Source organism: Hemitrygon akajei, chromosome 30 (assembly GCF_048418815.1).
Source record: "Hemitrygon akajei chromosome 30, sHemAka1.3, whole genome shotgun sequence".
Classification (NCBI taxonomy): Eukaryota; Metazoa; Chordata; class Chondrichthyes; order Myliobatiformes; family Dasyatidae; genus Hemitrygon; species Hemitrygon akajei.
Window position 1 is genome coordinate 6,714,001 of NC_133153.1, and position 19,244 is coordinate 6,733,244.

At 43.1% G+C, this 19,244-nt stretch overlaps 1 protein-coding gene across 4 annotated transcripts in view; it reads left to right on the forward strand.

Moving 5' to 3' along the window:
- Positions 1-16,569, forward strand: part of aqp9b (aquaporin 9b) — a 97,406-nt gene extending 80,837 nt beyond the window's left edge. For all 4 annotated transcript variants that reach the window (XM_073032918.1, XM_073032920.1, XM_073032919.1 and 1 more), the window contains 2 exons: positions 10,372-10,589; positions 15,896-16,569. In XM_073032918.1, coding sequence (XP_072889019.1) covers positions 10,372-10,589; positions 15,896-16,088 — 411 coding nt within the window. In that variant the 3' untranslated portion in view covers positions 16,089-16,569. The remainder of the gene's footprint in view (positions 1-10,371; positions 10,590-15,895) is intronic.
- Positions 16,570-19,244: the final 2,675 nt, after the last annotated feature.

The window sequence follows — 19,244 nt, forward strand, 5'->3', positions numbered from 1 at the left end:
ACAGCCTGTGGTGTTAGTTGGCATGAATACCTTTGATGAACTGTATAAACACTACTGCAAGTTGCAAAGTAACCAGAAATTCTGCCCTAAATTTGGCTACAAGCAAGTCCCACAAGTTTTACAAATGCGACAAGGACTTGACATTGTATCTGAACCTTCTAAGGATCGAGGAACTTGTGAACAGTTACACAGAAGAACTGTGGGCTCCAACCCAAGCCCAAACCACCCATTTGCAACCACACTGGTGGCAGACCCAGTGCTGGAATCCCAAAGAAATGCAAGTTACTTACCTGATGTCCACTGTGGAAAGTAACTTACCTATCAGTCCTGAAGAAAACCCTGTGGAAAAAACAACAAATGAGGAAATGCGGAATCAGTGTATTCCACCTGATGGCAGAAGTCTGGAAATTACATCAATCCCAAATGAGTTTGAGATTCGACAAGAAAAAGAGACACAGGATGAAGTGTTGACTAGAAAAGACACGACAAATGAAAATGCTCCCAAAGAAGAGCTTGAACTCTGAAGGTCATCTAGCTCGAAGGAAAACCCAGAACTAACATATCCTGAGCTAGTGACAGTAATTCAGTCCCTTTCCCAAGCTCTGCATTCAGCTATTGTAGAATCTCTTCCAGATTTCACAAATGAAGAACACTCCAGACCCATTACAGTGCAACCTGCAGCTGTATGCAAAGGGACTTGCATAAATTCAAAGGGGGAGGCTGTAACCCAGGTTAATTAAACCCAAAATTGTATTGTTAGAAAGTTCCACCTGTGGAGGAATTGAAAACGAGGTTTACAAATTTTAAAAAATTTGAAAAAAATGCTACGTGAAGGAGGGGCGGGCTGGACACAGAACAGACAAGGAGAGAAATGCAGCAACGATTAGAAGCTGAAAACATGAACTGTTAAGAGTGGAATTAGTAGTGAGTATCTTTACCCTACTAACCTGAAACTCTCAGGGTGACACCCCTGGAAGAGAGACAATAGCAATAAAGGATTTATTGAAGCTACAGCTATAACACGCAGCAGCTATAACGAGACAATATCAGCAGAGACCAGTGTCCAAAATCCCTACTGTGTGGTCGGGAATTAGTTGTGAATTGACTTACCGTGGATGATCAACCATTTCATCCAATGAACCAAGATGGTGGGCCACCCAGTTGAAGAACCAGCGCGGAAACTCAGTGGCCTGGGGGGCCTATTGTCTGCTCTCTGCTGGTCTGCCATCCAACCATGGATATTCCACATCTGAATTGTTGGTCTTTGAGCACAGGGCAGAGTCTTAGACTGTCAGTCGCTACTCTGCTCCCTAATCTTTCAAAGGTAGCATGATGCAAACTGTTGCCATGGTGAGCAGACAATAGTCTGTGTCAGGAGATGAGTGTCCAGGTAGTGCTGAGTGTTTTGGTCTGTCATGTGTGTTGTTGGACTACAGACGCAAAATGCTGGAAGAACTCAGCAGGCCATGCAGCATCTAAGGAGGGAAATTTGAAATCAATGCTTCAGACTGAGACTTTTCCAGATCTGATGGAGAGTCTTGGCCCAAAACGTTGACTGCTTATTTCTCTCTGTAGATGGTGCCTTATGGATAGGGGAATCAAGGGATATGGGGACAAGGCAGGAACCGGGTATTGATAGTAGATGATCAGCCATGATCTCAAACTGGCGGTGCAGGCTCGAAGGGCCGAATGGTCTACTTCTGCACCTATTGTCTATTGTCTATTGTGTGTGCTGCATCTGCAGAACCTCTTGTGAATATGAGGGTTGTTGGAGCTGCACTCATCTAACCAATCGAATGTTACATGTGTTAGGCATGGAATTTAATAACATCTGATTGGCTGGATGAATGCCGTTCCCACAGCATTCAAGACAGACCAAAGCAACCTGGTCACTCAGCACCTCATCCACACAAACATTCACTCCTATCCACTCCCTGATGAGATGACTGTGACGACACTGACCTGCTTTTGGTAGGTTCAGTTTCGATACTTGCTCTATTTTCGACCAGATACTTGGCAGGCTCACATTCTACACATCAGGGTGGTGATGTCTCCTCGGAGAATGCTGGTGATGGAGAATTTAGCCAAGGTGAATCTGCTCAAGGTCAAGTACTCATGCTCTTATCTAAGAGATCTATTCCCTAGTACTTCTGTGGAAAGAATGACATTGGCCATCTATCAATCCAACTGTTTTGTGTGCTCACTGTTTCATTATCTGAGGAGCTGTGAACGGAAGTGAACATGCTGTAGTCTTCACTCCTTTCTCTTATGCAATGAAACAACTTACTTCCAAGAACCACAGCCATACTCCTTTGCACTTTCTACCAGCTAGGCTTATCCGGGCAGTGCACGTTGTGCCGACTAATCCCTCAGGTAGATTAACAGTCTGTCTTTCAGAATTCGGTTCACCAAGTAGGATCTTCATGCTTTTGGGACGTGCTTTGCCAACATCAGTCCCTGACTGTCCTGCAGCAGGACCTGCTTCTAGTTTAAAATGAGGCTCCGGAGTACCATGACATGACTCCCACTCACTCCATCTCTTCTCAAGCTGTTTTCTCTTTTCCACTGCTAATGCTGGATTGGGCTCATAGCAGCAAGATCTGGCTATGTGCCCATCCTCACCACATTTAAACCAGTACCAAGGTTTTGGTTTTACACTCGGCTGTTTGTTAGTGGTTGTGGACTCTTGTTTATCTGTTGTGTCAGCCTTTCTTTCTGGTGGCGTCTCACTTGCTGTCCTGGAGCTTGTTTTTCCCTTCTGCTGTTCCCCCTCCCCCTCCCCTTTCTACTTTCAAATCTCTTAGTATCTTTCTTTTCAGTTAGTCCTGATGAAGGGTCTCGGCTCGAAACGTCAACAGTGCTTCTCCTTATAGATGCTGCCCGGCCTGCTGAGTTCCACCAGCATTTTGTGTGTTGCAACCTAGTACCAAGGTTTTGTGTGTTCACTGTTTCATTATCTGAGAAGCTATGAACAGAAGTGAACATGCTGTAGTCTTCACTCCTTTCTCTTATGCAATGAAACAACTTACTTCCAAGAACCACAGCCATACTGCTTTGTTTTTGACTTTAACCAACAAAGACGTTGTTTTTTGATTCTCTTCACTCCTGAAATACTTGGTTTCTGAAGCTCTGCAAGGACTCAGATAGTTGAGTGCTTTCTTGATACCTGGGCAGTCCATCTCACCTCATCTATGAAGATCAGCTCTTTCACACTTGTTAAAACAACATTCTGTCTCTATGTGGTCCTGACTGAAGAAAAACTGAGTATCAGTGAACACATTGTTGGTAATTAGGAGCTGCCGTGTGGTGTTACTGCTCTCTATGTCGTGTTGCTGCTGGACGCTTGGTTAAGTGACATCATTTTCCTTTATTGGAAAGTTATAGAGAGAAATGAAGCACTGTGGTGTCAAAGGCAGGGTCTGTTACACAGAACAGAAACCATCTCTGATTTGATGTGGTCTGATAACCTTTGCAATAGTTACCGAGGAGTCTTTGAAGCAATCATGATAATAGTCTTTAGCATTTAGACCAACACCTCCAAATTGAGAGATTTTACCAATAGGATTGAATACTTATTCTGTTTAAGGTGAGAGTATAGCTACCAGCAAGAGTTCATGATTTATATGAGGAAAATGTGGGAAATTAACCCCTCCTTAGTTGTTGGCACTGTGTTACTGGACCTCAACATTCAAAGTTTGAAGTAAGTTTATTCTCAAAGTACATATATGTCACCATATAAAACCCTGCGAATCTTTTTCTTGCTCGCATTCACAGTACATACAAGAATCATAATAGAATCAATAAAAGACTGCTCCCAACAAAACAGGCAGACACCCAATGTGCAAAAGACAACAAATACAAAAAGGAAGAATAACAAGAAACAATAATATTAATAATAATAGGTAAGCATTAAATATTGAGAACATGAGAGGAAGAGTTCCTGAAAGTGAGTCTAAAGGTTGTGGGAACAGTTCAGTGATGGGGGAGTGAAGTTGAGTGCAGTTATCCCCTCTGGTTTAGGAGTCTGATGGTTGAGGGCCAATAACTGTTCCTGAACCAGATGGTGTGAATCCTGAGGCTACCATAATTCCTTCCTGATTGCAGCAGCAAGAATAGAGCATGGCCTAGAATGTGTGGGCCCAGCTCTCCATGTAGATGGATTCAATGATGGGGAGCACTTTACCCATAAAGGACTGGGCAGTCTCCACTACAGAGGAATTTAAAGTTACTGACCCTCTCTATCTCTGATTCCCCAGTGAGTGTGTGTGTCCCTTTCACCAATGTCACTTTCAGTTCCGGGTGAACCGTCAGCATTGCACACAGGGAAGTGAAGTTCTTTATTATATATAGACATAATAACATCTGTTCCCCTTTTAAAGAAAACAAGCACAATGATATGTCCTCATAAACCTGCAAGACACAATAATGCTTTCCAACAAAGATTTTACATTAACTTCAATTGTAATAAGCAAATACTGTCCCCTATTCACTCAACCACTCTCAATCTGTCTCTGTGGTGGCTTAATAATCCGTTCTGAATTGCAATTTCTTTCCAGAGATGTCTTGTTTTCACTTGCTACGTTAATACCAGTGTCCTTTTGAGAACTCTGATCTACATGTTCATTTCTTTCACATCCTCTGCCAAGATACTAATTGTTCATCTCTGTTCTTGTTCTAACTGTGTGACCATAATTCACTTCACATGCTTAATAATAGAGCAGTGAACTATTCCATGTGATCAGTGAGTCTTTGCACAAGTTCCAACTGAGCCTGTCTCAATTCATAGAACTCCTTTTGTTGGCTGTGTATCATCGATCGCAACTCCTCCTGTTGGTCTGTGTCTGTCGTTCAGATCTTTGGGTCTGTGTGGTCTCCCCATCTTCTTTTTTATTTTTTCTCTTAAGCTTCAGTGAGGATCATGGAGATATTTTTGATTTCCAGTCTTTAATTGGAAGTCGATGAGAGGTAGATTTTGAACCAAGGCTGCATAATGTGGGAGTAAGATTGATGACTTCTTCAACATGATCAATCAGTTCAGCACTGGCACCCTGACTGTCATGCTGGTGTAACTGGTACAGATGTCTATGGAAGGTGGAGTTCTTGTGCTCCTCTTGGATAACCTCTCTGGACCTCTCATGGATGCTGTTACAAGATCCTTGAGTTACATCAGGTAAGCATCCAAGCCCCTCAAAGATGAGTGAAGTGTGGTCATTTTTGGTCTAGGAAGCCACTATGAAAACTCTTTTCAACAAGTTGAGCTTTTCACATGCGCTCAGACCTAATATTACCTGTACTCTCTTTTGTACAACCAGTGATCATGCTTTTAGATGCTGCACCTTGCGCTTGAAGGTCACTGTACAGTCCTTTTACTGGTACGTTCTTTCCACTATAGCCTGTCACTTTTAAATTCACTGGGTAAATCTTGCCCTTTACTTTGAGAGTGTTGCAACCATCCACAGACAACAGATTCACCTGGGCTCCAGTGTCAACCTTGAATGGAATTACTGTCTCACTCACAGTCAATGGAGCAATCCATTCTGTTTTTCCAGCACCAGCAGTCTGTAGAGAATCCAAAAAGACTTCCTGCATCGCCTCAGCAACCACGTGCACCTACCTTGTGGTAGCTTTGCAGCACTTTGCGAAATGATTCTTCTTCCCACAATTATAGCAGGACTTTCCATAAGCAGGACACATCTTTGGGATGTGCCTACCTCTACATTTGCAGCATTTACTGTTTGAGTCTATCTGCTTGGTTTGTGAAAACCCTGCCCTGAACCCCCCTGTTTTCACAGTATGCAGTGTGCAGCTCTACAGCTTGTGTTTGTGTGGCCTCTGATGCCCTACACATATTCACAGCCTTTTCCAGCATTGAATCTTTTTCATGGAGCAAGCTCTCTCTGACCTATTATCTGGGATTCCATCAACTATTTTGTCTCTGACTAGTGAGTCTCTCAAATCTCCAAATTCACAGGACTTACTCAGTATGTGAAAAGCTAACACCCTGTTTCTGGTCGCAGGAAAAGAACTGACATCTCTCAAACATGTCATTTCTACTTCAGACAAAATACTCCCACAAATTTGTCATCAGAGTGTCCAATGTCAAGGCTGTCTCATCAATTTGAAAGCTGTTGTAGATGTCCAAAGCACCTTCACCAATTACATGTAGAAAACTAGACACTTTCAATTTTTCCTCCACCCCACCAGCTCTGCTCTCTTCTAAATATATATTGAATCACTGCTTGAAATTATCAGCAAGGTTACCTGTGAAATGCATAGCTGCAGGAGCATTGAGAGGATTTTTTAGGCTCCCACCTCAATTTCTTTGTGAACTTCAAGACAGCATGAATTCTTGCTGGCAGCTTCTCTCTGTCAGAACTAGCATCTCTTTCTTAATCACTCATGGTATTCAGTTACGCTTCATATTTAGACCTCATGCCAACTTCTGACACCATGTTATGTTTGTTCTTTAACAAAGACAAACTTGCATGGGTAAATGTGCTTGAACTATTTTATTTACAGATTTGCAGAATGGCTTCAGCTCGACCACATCTTACTTAGGGCCTCTAACCCTCCAAAAGCAGTTCAGGGTGAACCACCCACATTGCACACTGACATAATAACACAGAGATGCTGTGTCCAATCTGAACTGGCTGAGGTCTGCGTGTGACAAAACTGAAGATCCAGTTGCACAAGGAGGTATTGAGGCCAAGATCTTGAGGCTTATTGATGAGTTTTGAGGGGATGATAGGATTGAATGTTGAGCTGTAGTCAATGAAGAGCACCTTCACTGTCCAGATGCTCCTGAGTTGAGTGAAGAGCCAATGAAATAGCATCTGCTGTTGACTTGTTGTAATGGTAGGCAAAATGGAGCAGATCCAAGTTGCACCCCAGTTAGGAGTTGTTATGTTTCATCACCAAGCTCTCTACACACTTCATCACAGTGGATGTAGAGTAAGTGCTGTTGAGGCAGGTTACCATGCTCTTTTTAGGCACCAGTATAATTGAAGCCTGCTTGAAGCAGGTGGTTAGCTCAGACTCTCAAAGCAAGAAGTTAATGATATCAGTGAATGCTCCAGTCAGTTGATATGCACAGACCTTCGGTACTCGGCCAGGTACCCCATCTGTGCTGGATGCTTTCCACGGGTTTACCATCCTGAAGGATGCACTCGCATCGGCCTCGGGGTCATCAGGGGCTGTGGGAGTTTGTGAAGGTGCCTCCACGTTTTGATGGTCAAAGTAAGTATAAATGGCATTGAGCTCATCTGGCAATGAAACCTATGTTGCTTGGTTGCACTTTGTAGGAAGTGATAGCATTCAAGCCCTGACACAGCTGCGAGCATCGTTAGGTCCAGAATTGCCACTTTGCATGTGAGATGGCTTTCTGGAGATCATACCTGGACCTCTTGAACTTTGTTGGTTTCCAGAACTGAATGCCACTGATGTGGCCCTCAACAGATCGCAGATCTCATGGTTCATCCAAAGCTCCTGGTTGGGGAAGGCTGTGAATGAGTTTATGGGGACACACTCGGCTATGACAGTTTTTATAAAGTCCACGACAAAGGTGATTATGAAGGAGATGTTGTTCCCAATCCGAACAGACTGGGGTTTGCAAATGAAGCGTCAGCAATCCAGTTGTACAAGAAAGTATGTGTCTCATTATTGGTACTGTAGATACTTGTGGGAGCCAGAGCTTCATGAGAGCCAAAGGCTGAGATTTCATATCCACGAGCATTTTGCCTGAATGGGTCAGGGAAGGCTGAATTATGGGGGATAACAGTATCCAGAGAGCTTTCCCAGACTGATGTGCGTTATGAGCTTTGTTATGGGAGCTCAAAAACATCTGCGCTCAAGAGCTGACCAATGTCCATAATTGTACATGGCTCCACAGTCTTGCAGGAATGACGCTAAATGCAATAAAATCACCAGCCTTTTTGTAACCCATGCTTTAAGGGTTCAAAGTACATGTACACATACTGTATGTTACCTTATACTACCTTGAGGTTCATTTTCTTGTGGGCATTTACAGGGAAAAAAGAATTGCAATATAATTACAATGAAACTGTACATAAACAAAGACTTGACAAACAACAAATGGGTAAAAGAAGACAAACCATGCAAATAAAAGATAATTCTTATGAGTTGTGAAGAGTCCTTGAAAGTGAGTCGGTAGGTGAAAGAATCAGTTTATTATGGTGGGGATTGAGGAGGGGGCGTGGCCTGGATCGTAGGATCCCTGATTATGGATACTGCTTTCTTTTGGCAGCCCTCCATGATATAATCTTATGCCTCAAAGGGTGGCTGAAGTTTCTGCATTTATAGCCAGAGAGAGCAATGCAGCTAGATAGGTGTGGCTGTTAGAGCTGCCTCTCATGAACTTGGTGAGCTTCTTTCTTATTATACGTGCTTTCAGAGGCAGGTTCCTTTGTGAACTGCTCGACCTGTATTTCTACAGACGTTATAGTTGGCTCCAGATTCTCCTTCCCTGTCCTCTGCTGTCACATTTGTCCTGCCTCCAATAACCCATCAGGATATAACCCATGCATACCTATTTGATTACTAATTTACTTGGTTCAGCATAACATTATGGGCCGAAGGGCCTGTAGCTGTGCTGTAATGTTCTACATTCTGTGTTCTATATGACTCTGCAGCCTCTCTTCTAGGGTGCTCAAAGTTTTAGCACTCCTAAATCCACAAAAGTTCCTTGCAAGTTCTCAAACACTTTCAAACAACCTCCACTACTTAAGCAGATGAGAGGCTTCTTGGTGCATTCTCCATCAGTTATTAAATGATATCTGAAGATCAATTAAAAATGTTTGATACCTTGCCAATGATTGTTGTGGCTTGTTCATCCATATTTGCTTTAGGATACATGGATGTGTATAGACTCATCTTGAGCCCTCTTTAAAATGATCTCAAGCCAGACAGCTGTGGGAACCCGGCCGATTATGACTGGGCAGATGCTCCAATCCTGCCTAATGGTGCCAGCAAGTCTACCCCAAGGGTCCCCATATCTACTGCAATTTCCAGCCATTATAAATCATTGTCAGTTGAGTTGTAAAAGTCACTTTGAATGAAATCTAGTGAAATATGACTTGATGCAAACTGAGAGCTGGACGTCAACCATCTTAAATATAGTCACTGCCAAGTTGAGGGTAAGTGCAAACTAGGGGAAAGCACCTTTTATTCTACCTGGGCACCATACAAAATGGTGGCATGAATATTGAATTCACCTACTTTCAGTGACTGCTTCCCCTTTGTCTCTTTCTTCCTCTTTCTTTCCCCTCCTGATCCACAGAGCCGGTACCATTCTATCTCTACCCATCTCCCCATCAGGCACACACTCACCCACTGGTTCTCCTGCCTGTGATTCCCCTCTGCTCTCCTCATTTCCTTCCATTTATGCCATGCTCCACCTTCCTCTCTAATAGCCTTCAGCCCTTTGTCACTTCCAACTGACACCTCCCAGCTTCTGACATGATTTTCCCTCACCCTCCCCGTCTGCCCATCACTCTTTCTCACTTGGGTCCCACCAATTGCCCGCCAGCCCTTGCTGCACCCCCTTGTACACTAACTCTCTCCCTTCAACCTTTCAGTCCATGTGAAGTGTCTTGACTTGACCCGTCAACCCTCCATTTCTCTCCCTATCCTGCTCCAGTGAGTTTCGCCAGCTTGGTGTGTGCTGGACACAGTCAAGCCTGGTGAGACTTGAACAAAGTACAAAGAATACACAATCACTCATTGAACAAGTGCTGAGCTATTACCCTCATTACCAATAAGCCCAACATTGATCAGGAAGAAACACCAACAGAAAGGAATACGAACAAAGAACAAGAATGGCTGATTAATCAACATCAAAGACAAGCGGAGAAACCCGAGGGCAGAAGGAATAGATCCTTCCTTTTTGTGTCAGTATAGTCTGGTCTACAATTCAATGTGATGGAAGTCCATTTTTTGTCAACTCTGCTGAACATGAGGTATATTTCCATTTTGCTCCTCTTCCAATTTTCAATAAATCTCTATCCCTTAAATGTCTAAATTTTAGTTGATCATGCCATCAAGAAACAAGAACTTGCTTCAATGTACATTAGGGTTCCATTCTAATGCCTAAATAGATTATAAACAGTGAAATAATTCACTAATAGAAACAATTCCAAGACTGGCATTGCTTGAGACCTCATTGTGACCTGTATTGTCAAATAAATTCCTGCACATTAAAATAACGACTGAAAAATGCTGTAACTTTCTTTGATATCATCTGGACTCAGTTGGGAAATAGAAAAGTTAATCTGTAGGTCATAGACTCCTCTCTCCCAACCCTCCAAGAACTGATGATGGAAAATGTCAATTGATTTTTTTTTGTGTTTTATACAGCTTATAGGAACAGCCGCACTGCTTTTCTCCATTTTGGCCATCTTGGACTCCAAAAATGATCGTGTTCCCAAAGGTCTTGAGCCAATAGTGATTGGTCTCATCATCTTGGTTCTCGGTCTTTCAATGGGCTTCAACTGCGGCGGTTCCATAAATCCAGCCCGTGACCTGGGACCACGGCTCTTCACTGCTGTGGCTGGATGGGGATTTGAGGTTTTCAGGTATGTGACAATGAACAATTTCAGCACAATAGCAACTGAATGCCTAAAATAACAAACTTAATTTGAGCACCTTCCTCCATTGTGATTATTTAGAGTATTATGTACAAAAAAACTTTATGGTTCTCATTATAATTGCTGGCTGAGTTTCATTAAGCATGTGGATGTATTTTAATTACAAATAGCGTAATTAAAGAGGTCTATTTAAGTGAATGGAGTACGAAACAAACACTATGTTTTTTTCTTTGAGCTTTCTTTATTATTTTATAATATTACACAGTGGAGTCAGTGAAAAGTTGCCGAATCCATTGTTTTGATCTGATGCTGTGGATGGAAATACCTTCCAATTAAAATCCCCAAAATGCTGAAGCAGTTAGTGCCACGGTATATGACACAGGCCTCGCCCTAAGTCTTTTAGAATCCAACTGTGTCAGCCCCCCTACACAAGACTACCCTCTGGCCTGTTTGATAGAACATCAATGGCACAGCTGATGATGTTTTTCATTTAAAAGCAAATCAAAAGCATTGCTGGTTTAATTTGAATCCTGGCAAGTGATAAAGGCTTTCTGAGATTGCCCAAGCAATCTCCAAAAGTCAGGGGAGCTTCTAGCTTTGATTCCACTGGACATGGTAATTGGAAGTACAGGACCACATCTGATAAGTCACTGTTACAGATTGCACTCTGGCCCCGGGGACCTTAACTAAGCTTTCCACCCATCCCATCAAATCCATGCTTCTGGCTCAGATCATTCCCCAGGCAATATATTTTCCATTGTTTTTCATGTTACTTTAAAAGTTAAGAGCTAATAATTCTGAATTTCTTCATGCTGTTTTTCCCTCGTAATTAAGCAACTGAGGTAAATTCAACCCACTTCACATTAAGTCAGGGAGTCTTTAGAGAGGCACTGTATAGCATAGAACAATCCACATCAACTATCAAACACCCATTTACACTAACCCTACATCAATCCCACTGTTCCTCCATTTACACATCCTCACCCACAGTTCATGGCAATTTACAGAGGCCAATTAACCCACCAATCTGCCAAAAAACCCAGGGGAAAGCCACACAGTCACAGGGGGCAGACAGTGCCAGAGGTCAGGATCAAGCCCCTGTCTGTGACGCTGAGGCATCAGCTCTAAAAAGCCTCTGAACCACTCTTTGCCAGGTGCCCGGACTAAACCGCTTCCTTCCAGTCCAGATGGAGGTGCTCAGCCTGAAATGTCAATTGTCCTATTCCCTCCATAGATGCTGCTTGACCTGCTGAGTTCGTCCAGCGTGTTGTATGTTCCCCAAGTTGTTTACTACCCTTGGCCCCCGAAGCCGGGATTTCAGTTCTGACTGGATGTAAAATGTGAAATTTGATAGAACATTTGGAAAACAGAGAAATTCCCAATTTTTCATTATGGTAACCGTGGAAGGGATGAGAGCAATTCATTCATTATACATATAGAAAAAGAGCGTGTTACTGATTGAAGGGTACCAGATGGTGCCATCTGACTACTTGGGCACCAGGCTCAAGTGATAGTCTATTCTCCTGAAACTAATGCAAGTGGTTTATAGCCATAATGGGCAGAAGCCCAGTTCCTTGCATTGTTTAACCTGGCAGCATTAGTTCTGATTACGTCTATTCTTCAGTACTTGATATGCTGGTAGATTAAGAGAATGTGCTTATGCCAGTTTGAATTTAGTGCTCAAGAGAATGACTCAGTATGTACTGTGACTGGTGAGTGGTTTTCAGGGGAAGCTAAAACACTCATCTGTGTTTCATACCACGTAGTCCAGCAGTGTAAATATGTGCTCTTTCATACATTCCAGGCCATTTCACAGATTAATATGAGGATAATATTAGAATCAATTTGTGGTGAACTGCAAACTTGCTATGTGCAGCAGTACAAATTTGTGTTTTCACTGAAAATATTGCTTTCATAATGTCAATCAAATTTAACATTATTTGTTGAACAAAACACTAATGTACTTCAGAGTTGTGCTGAGGATGTTCTGCTATCTAGAAGTATTATCCTTTGAATGAGATGTTAAGCAAAGACACCTTCTGTCTTCTCAGGCGAACACGAAAATGATGTGACAGCATTTTTATTTTGTAACAAAGCTGACTGCAGAATTAAACAGTTGCAGAACCATGGAATACTCCTAAAAGGAGCAATCAATTTGAACAATTACACAGAGCTTATGGTAGTAAAGGATCCCCCTGTGACAGATCTCAAACATGTTACCTAAAACATCTGAGTAATAAAGGGTTGTGCTGCCCTGCTTCCTATTGATATCATGTCTCTAGCTGATTTAGTGCTGGGAAGCTCTTCCAGAGGGCAATGTACGATGCTGCACATGGATATATTTAGCAAATCTAGAATCTCAGGAGAGAATCATTCTAGATTGGGTATTGAGCAATGAGGAAGGGTTAGTTAGCAATCTTGTCGTGCGAGGCCCCTTGGGTAAGAGTGACCATAATATGGTGGAATTCTTCATTAAGATGGAGAGTGACATTGTTAATTCAGAAACAAAGGTTCTGAACTTAAAGAAGGGTAACTTTGAAGGTATGAGACGTGAATTAGCTAAGATAGACTGGCAAATGATACTTAAAGGGTTGACGGTGGATATGCAATGGCAAGCATTTAAAGATCACATGGATGAACTACAACAATTGTTCATCCCAGTTTGGCAAAAGAATAAACCAGGGAAGGTAGTGCACCCATGGCTGACGAGGGGAATTAGGGATAGTATTAAGTCCAAAGAAGAAACATATAAATTAGCCAGAAAAAGTGGCACACCTGAGGACTGGGAGAAATTCAGGGACCAGCAGAGGAGGACAAAGGGCTTAATTAGGAAAGGGAAGAAAGATTATGAGAGAAAGCTGGCAGGGAACATAAAAACTGACTGTAAAAGCTTTTATAGATACGTGAAAAGAAAAAGATTGGTCAAGACAAATGTAGGTCCTTTACAGTCAGAAACAGGTGAATTGATCATAGGGAACAAAGACATGGCAGACCAATTGAATAACTACTTTGGTTCTGTTTTCACTAAGGAGAACATAAATAATCTTCCGGAAATAGTAAGGGACCGAGGGTCTAGTGAGATGGAGGAACTGAGAGAAATACATGTTAGTAGGGAAGTGGTGTTAGGTAAATTGAAGGGATTAAAGGCAGATAAATCCCCAGGGCCAGATGGTCTGCATCCCAGAGTGCTTAAGGAAGTAGCCCAAGAAATAGTGGATGCATTAGTGATAATTTTTCAAAACTCCTTAGATTCTGGATTAGTTCCTGAGGATTGGAGGGTGGCTAATGTAACCCCACTTTTTAAAAAAGGAGGGAGAGAGAAACCGGGGAATTATAGACCGGTGAGTCTGACATCGGCGGTGGGGAAAATGCTAGAGTCGGTTATCAAAGATGTGATAACAGCACATTTGGAAAGAGGTGAAATCATTGGACAAAGTCAGCATGGATTTGTGAAAGGAAAATCATGTCTGACAAATCTTATAGAATTTTTTGAAGATGTAACTAGTAGAGTGGATAGGGGAGAGCCAGTGGATGTGGTATATTTAGATTTTCAAAAGGCTTTTGACAAGGTCCCACACAGGAGATTAGTTTGCAAACTTAAAGCACACCATATTGGGGGTATGGTATTGAAGTGGATAGAGAATTGGTTGGCAGACAGGAAGCAAAGAGTGGGAGTAAACGGGACCTTTTCAGAATGGCAGGCAGTGACTAGTGGGGTACCGCAAGGCTCAGTGCTGGGACCCCAGTTGTTTACAATATATATTAATGATTTAAATGAGGGAATTAAATGCAGCATCTCCAAGTTTGCAGATGACACGAAGCTGGGCGGTGGTGTTAACTGAGGAGGATGCTAAGAGGATGCAGGGTGACTTGGATAGGTTAGGTGAGTGGGCAAATTCATGGCAGATGCAATTTAATGTGGATAAATGTGAGGTTATCCACTTTGGTTGCAAGAACAGGAAAACAGATTATTATCTGAATGGTGGCCGATTAGGAAAAGGGGAGATGCAACGAGACCTGGGTGTCATTGTACACCAGTCATTGAAGGTGGGCATGCAGGTACAGCAGGCGGTGAAAAAGGCAAATGGTATGTTGGCATTCATAGCAAAAGGATTTGAATACAGGAGCAGGGAGGTTCTACTGCAGTTGTTAAGGCCTTGGTGAGACCACACCTAGCATATTGTGTGCAGTTTTGGTCCCCTAATCTGAGGAAAGACATTCTTGCCATAGAGGGAGTACAGAGAAGGTTCACCAGATTGATTCCTGGGATGGCAGGACTTTCATATGAAGAAAGACTGGATCGACTAGGCTTATACTCACTGGAATTTAGAAGATTGAGGGGGGATCTTATTGAAACGTATAAAATTCTAAAGGGATTGGACAGGCTAGATGCAGGAAGATTGTTTCTGATGTTGGGGAAGTCCAGAATGAGGGGTCACAGTTTAAGGATAAAGGGGAAGCCTTTTAGGACCGAGATGAGGAAAAACTTCTTCACACAGTGAGTGGTGAAACTGTGGAATTCTCTGCCACAGGAAACAGTTGAGGCCGGTTCAATGGCTATATTTAAGAGGAAGTTAGATATGGCCCTTGTGGCTAAAGGGATCGGGGGTATGGAGAGAAAGCAGGTACAGGGTTCTGAGTTGGATGATCAGCCATGATCGTACTGAATGGCAGTGCAGGCTCGAAGGGCCGAATGGCCTACTCTTGCACCTATTTTCTATGTTTCTATGTCTCTATGTTTCTAAATCTATTTCATGTATTTTTCATGAAAAAGAACTCCCAACTCGATACACACAGATTAGAATCATAGGGCAACACAACATGGAAACTTTCCCATCTGTCCATCTCACCCATGCTGACCATTTGCCTACACCTGACCAATAACCCCCTAAACCTTTCCCATCCATGTACCTGTCCAAAAGTCTTAAAAATACCTGCCTTAACCTGCTTGTTCCAGATATAAATGACCTTTTGCATGAAAGTGTTGCTCCTCGAATCCCTATTAAATCATTTTGCTCACACTTTTAACCTATGCTCTTTGAGTATTTATTCTCCAACCAGGGAAAAAGTCTGCATCTTACCGATGCTGCTTCTCATTCATTTATGCATATCTACACTGTCACCCAGCAGTCTCCTACGCTACAAAGAGTAAAGTCCTACCTCTCCCTATAAGAGTGGCTCAAGTGCTGGCAACACATTCATGAATGTGAACAGGGTCTGTTGGATTCTAAGAGTTTGGGATGTTGGGTTGGCACAGAGTGAGTCTTCAACACTTAACATTTACCTCTTTGCAGAGCTGGTGATGGCTGGTGGTGGGTTCCTGTCGTCGCACCCTTGATTGGGGGCATCCTGGGCAGTTCCATTTATGTTGTCTTCATTGAGTTTCATCACCAAGAGGCAGTCTTAGAGGAGGTCTGCTGTACTAAAGACCAAACAACTGACGGGAATACAAAGTACGAAATGATTTCTGTCCTGCGTAACAAATAACACAAAAGAGCCAAATGGCTGATTCGAATTCTGGACCCGTGAAGAGAATATAAATTTCAGTCTTTTAAAAAAGTATTATTATTTACCTTGAAAAATGAGTTGTGGGATGATGGCTATAATTTTATTGATGGAGGATTGTTTAACAATTATGCAAATAATTTTATTTTCTGCAATTAAGAGACTGTTTAACATCCATAGAGAGAACAGAGATCAGAGCAATCTCCAATTTCATTTACAAGTGGTTAACGAAGTCTAGGATAATATGTGGAGAATATTTGATACATGAGCACTATATAGGTTATAGGCACCATAGATTTTAACAATCTTCATCAGCTGCTTCACAGGTTCATGCTGTACATTATAAGACCTTGTCCGATATACACAGCTTATGTCACTCATACATTTATTTATGCGTTTCAGTATGTAGCTTGCACTTAGACTGAAGTCAAGCTGATGATTAACATTATTCTGGAAGTCACACCACCACACAAAAATATAGTGAGCCAATGACCTTACTGATAAATGTGTAATACAAAGGTACTTAAGGAGATGCCATGTATTAGAAAGATTAATTTACGTTTATTTCATGTACTAATGAGGTCTTTAAATTGATTTTTTCAAATTTCACTTAAAGATTGATATTTATATCTCCACAAGCCAATGCCAAAATGTTTTTCTAGATCTCGCTCCACAGAATAACTAATGCAAAATATGCATTTGAATAAAATTTATATCAAAAAATAAATGTCTTCAGCTTTCCCCCGCGTGTGCTTTTGTTGATTTAACTTGTTAAAAATTCTGCGGTATTGTTAATACCTATGGTACAAAAGTGTGGAAGACCTTAACTAGATCACTGCCCACCTCAACGCTCTTTAACATCGCAAGTTTTCCCACATAGATCAGACATAACTGAGTGATTTAAAAGTGAGTTACAATTCTGGCAAATCTAACATCACCAATCGTGATTTTAATTCTATTTGAGCTGTCTAGTTCGGTTCATTGCCACACACACAAGTGAGGGACACTTGCAACGAAAACTCACTTGCAGCATCAACACAGGCACGTGGATGCAGACAAGTTTTAACCATCAGGTGAGGGCAAAGAGAGGACAGGATGGGAAAGGGCTTCACCAGCCCAGTAATCTTGCCCCCAAATCTTTCCCAACGCAGAATTTTGTTTCTCAGCCCATGGTTGAACTTTCCTGTGTCTCCACATTCAGATCCCTCTCTGTGTAGCCTGATACAGCATCGCCCCAAATCTATCACTGACCCCCGTAATCCTGCCGCTGCCGGTATTCTGGTGTGTCCACTTATCACCATGTCTACGCCAACGCCAACAGGGCATAAACCCCCGAAGACAGGAGCCAACCTGTCAAGCAGACTGCCTTTCACAGAAGAAACCATGTTGACACCTGGAACACAGAAATGTAGAGGGAAACTCTCCGCTGGGTGACTGGACTGGAAAGCTGAAGGCAGTGAATAATCCAGACCCAGCATTATTAGTGACACAGCACTCATTTAGGACTGGTTAGAAGCTGTGTTCAGTACAAGCAAGCCCAGTACAACCCAGCCTTGCACAAAACATCCCTACACAACACTGCCCAGTACAAACCAGCCCAATACAACCCAGTGCATTACAACCCAGCACTGTACAACGCAGCCCAGTACAACACAGCCCTGTGCAACACCAGCCCAGTACAACCCAGCTAAGTACAACCCAGCCCAGTACAACCCAGCCCAGTACAACCCAGTCCAGTACAACCCAGCACTGTACAATGCAGTTCAGTACAACCCAGCCCAGTACAATCCAGCTCTGTACAAACCAGCCCTGTATAACCCATCTCAGTACAACGCAGCCATCTACAATGCTGCCCTGTACAACCCAGCCCAGTATGACCCAGCTCAGTACAACCCAGCTCAGTACAGCCCTGCTCAGTACAACCCAGCCCGATACAACAGAGCCCAGTACAACCCAGCCCAGTACAATCCACCCCAATACAACCCAGCACAGTACAACCCAGTTCAGTACAACCCAGCCCTGTACAACCCAGCCCTGTACGACGCAGCTCAGTACAACCCAGCCCACTACAACCCAGCCCAGTACAACCCAGCCCTGTACAAACCAGCACAGTACTACCCAGCCCTGTACAACGCAACCCTGTACAAGACAGCCTGTACAATACCAGCACTGTACAACCCAGCCTTGTACAAACCAGTCCAATACAACCCAGCTCACTACAACACAGCCCAATACAACCCAGTCCAGTAAAACCCAACTCGGTACAACCCTGCTCAGTACAACCCAGCCCGATACAACCTAGCCCTGTACAACACTGCTCTGTACAATGCAGCTCAGTGCAACACAGCCCAATACAACCCAGCCCATTACGACCCAGCGCTGTACAACGCAGCTCAGTACAACGCAGCCTTGTACAACTGTTACGAATGTGCCACAGCTCTGAGGGGCCGAAGGGTGCGGGGTAGCCCCCTCCTTTGTGAGAATCGCAAGATCACTATTAAGTCAGTTCAGGGGACACAGGAAATGAGAGAAAGACATGCAGAATCCACAAAAGAGTTGGAATGTGGCCTGGCCTCCGAAAGGCGGATCCATTGATACCGGCTATTGTCTCTTGGAGACGGATTTGTGTATTGCATCCTGCAAGATGCATCGAAGCCCCCCCCCACCCCCCAGGCAATGAACCGAGGGGGAGGTTGGTGGAGGGATTGCATCATCCCAACCTGATCGCCATCTGCGACCCTGTGAGTCAGGATAAAAAGAGGGTCTGGGGGAACAGCCCCTCAGACGCACCAGAAGAAACGCTAGCGATCCCGTAATAGCAAAAACCAGTGGAAGGCCACGTGCATCCGTTTCCATTTGCCCCGGAATCGGTGGCCTTTACCACGGAAGAACGGTTTTTAGCTAACAACGGGGAACTCAACTCCCAACGACTCTCGAAGGATTGACATCATAAAAGGAATGGGCAAGTTTTAACCCGTCTTTCTCTCCAACCAAAGGCTGCAGCCTACAGCTTGACTGAACTAAAGTGACTTTTATATTTCCATCGGACAATACATTATCCCCTAGACAACGATAGAGCTATTTCTTATTGATTATTATTATACCCGAGCTTTTAGATTTAGTATTGACGACGTATAT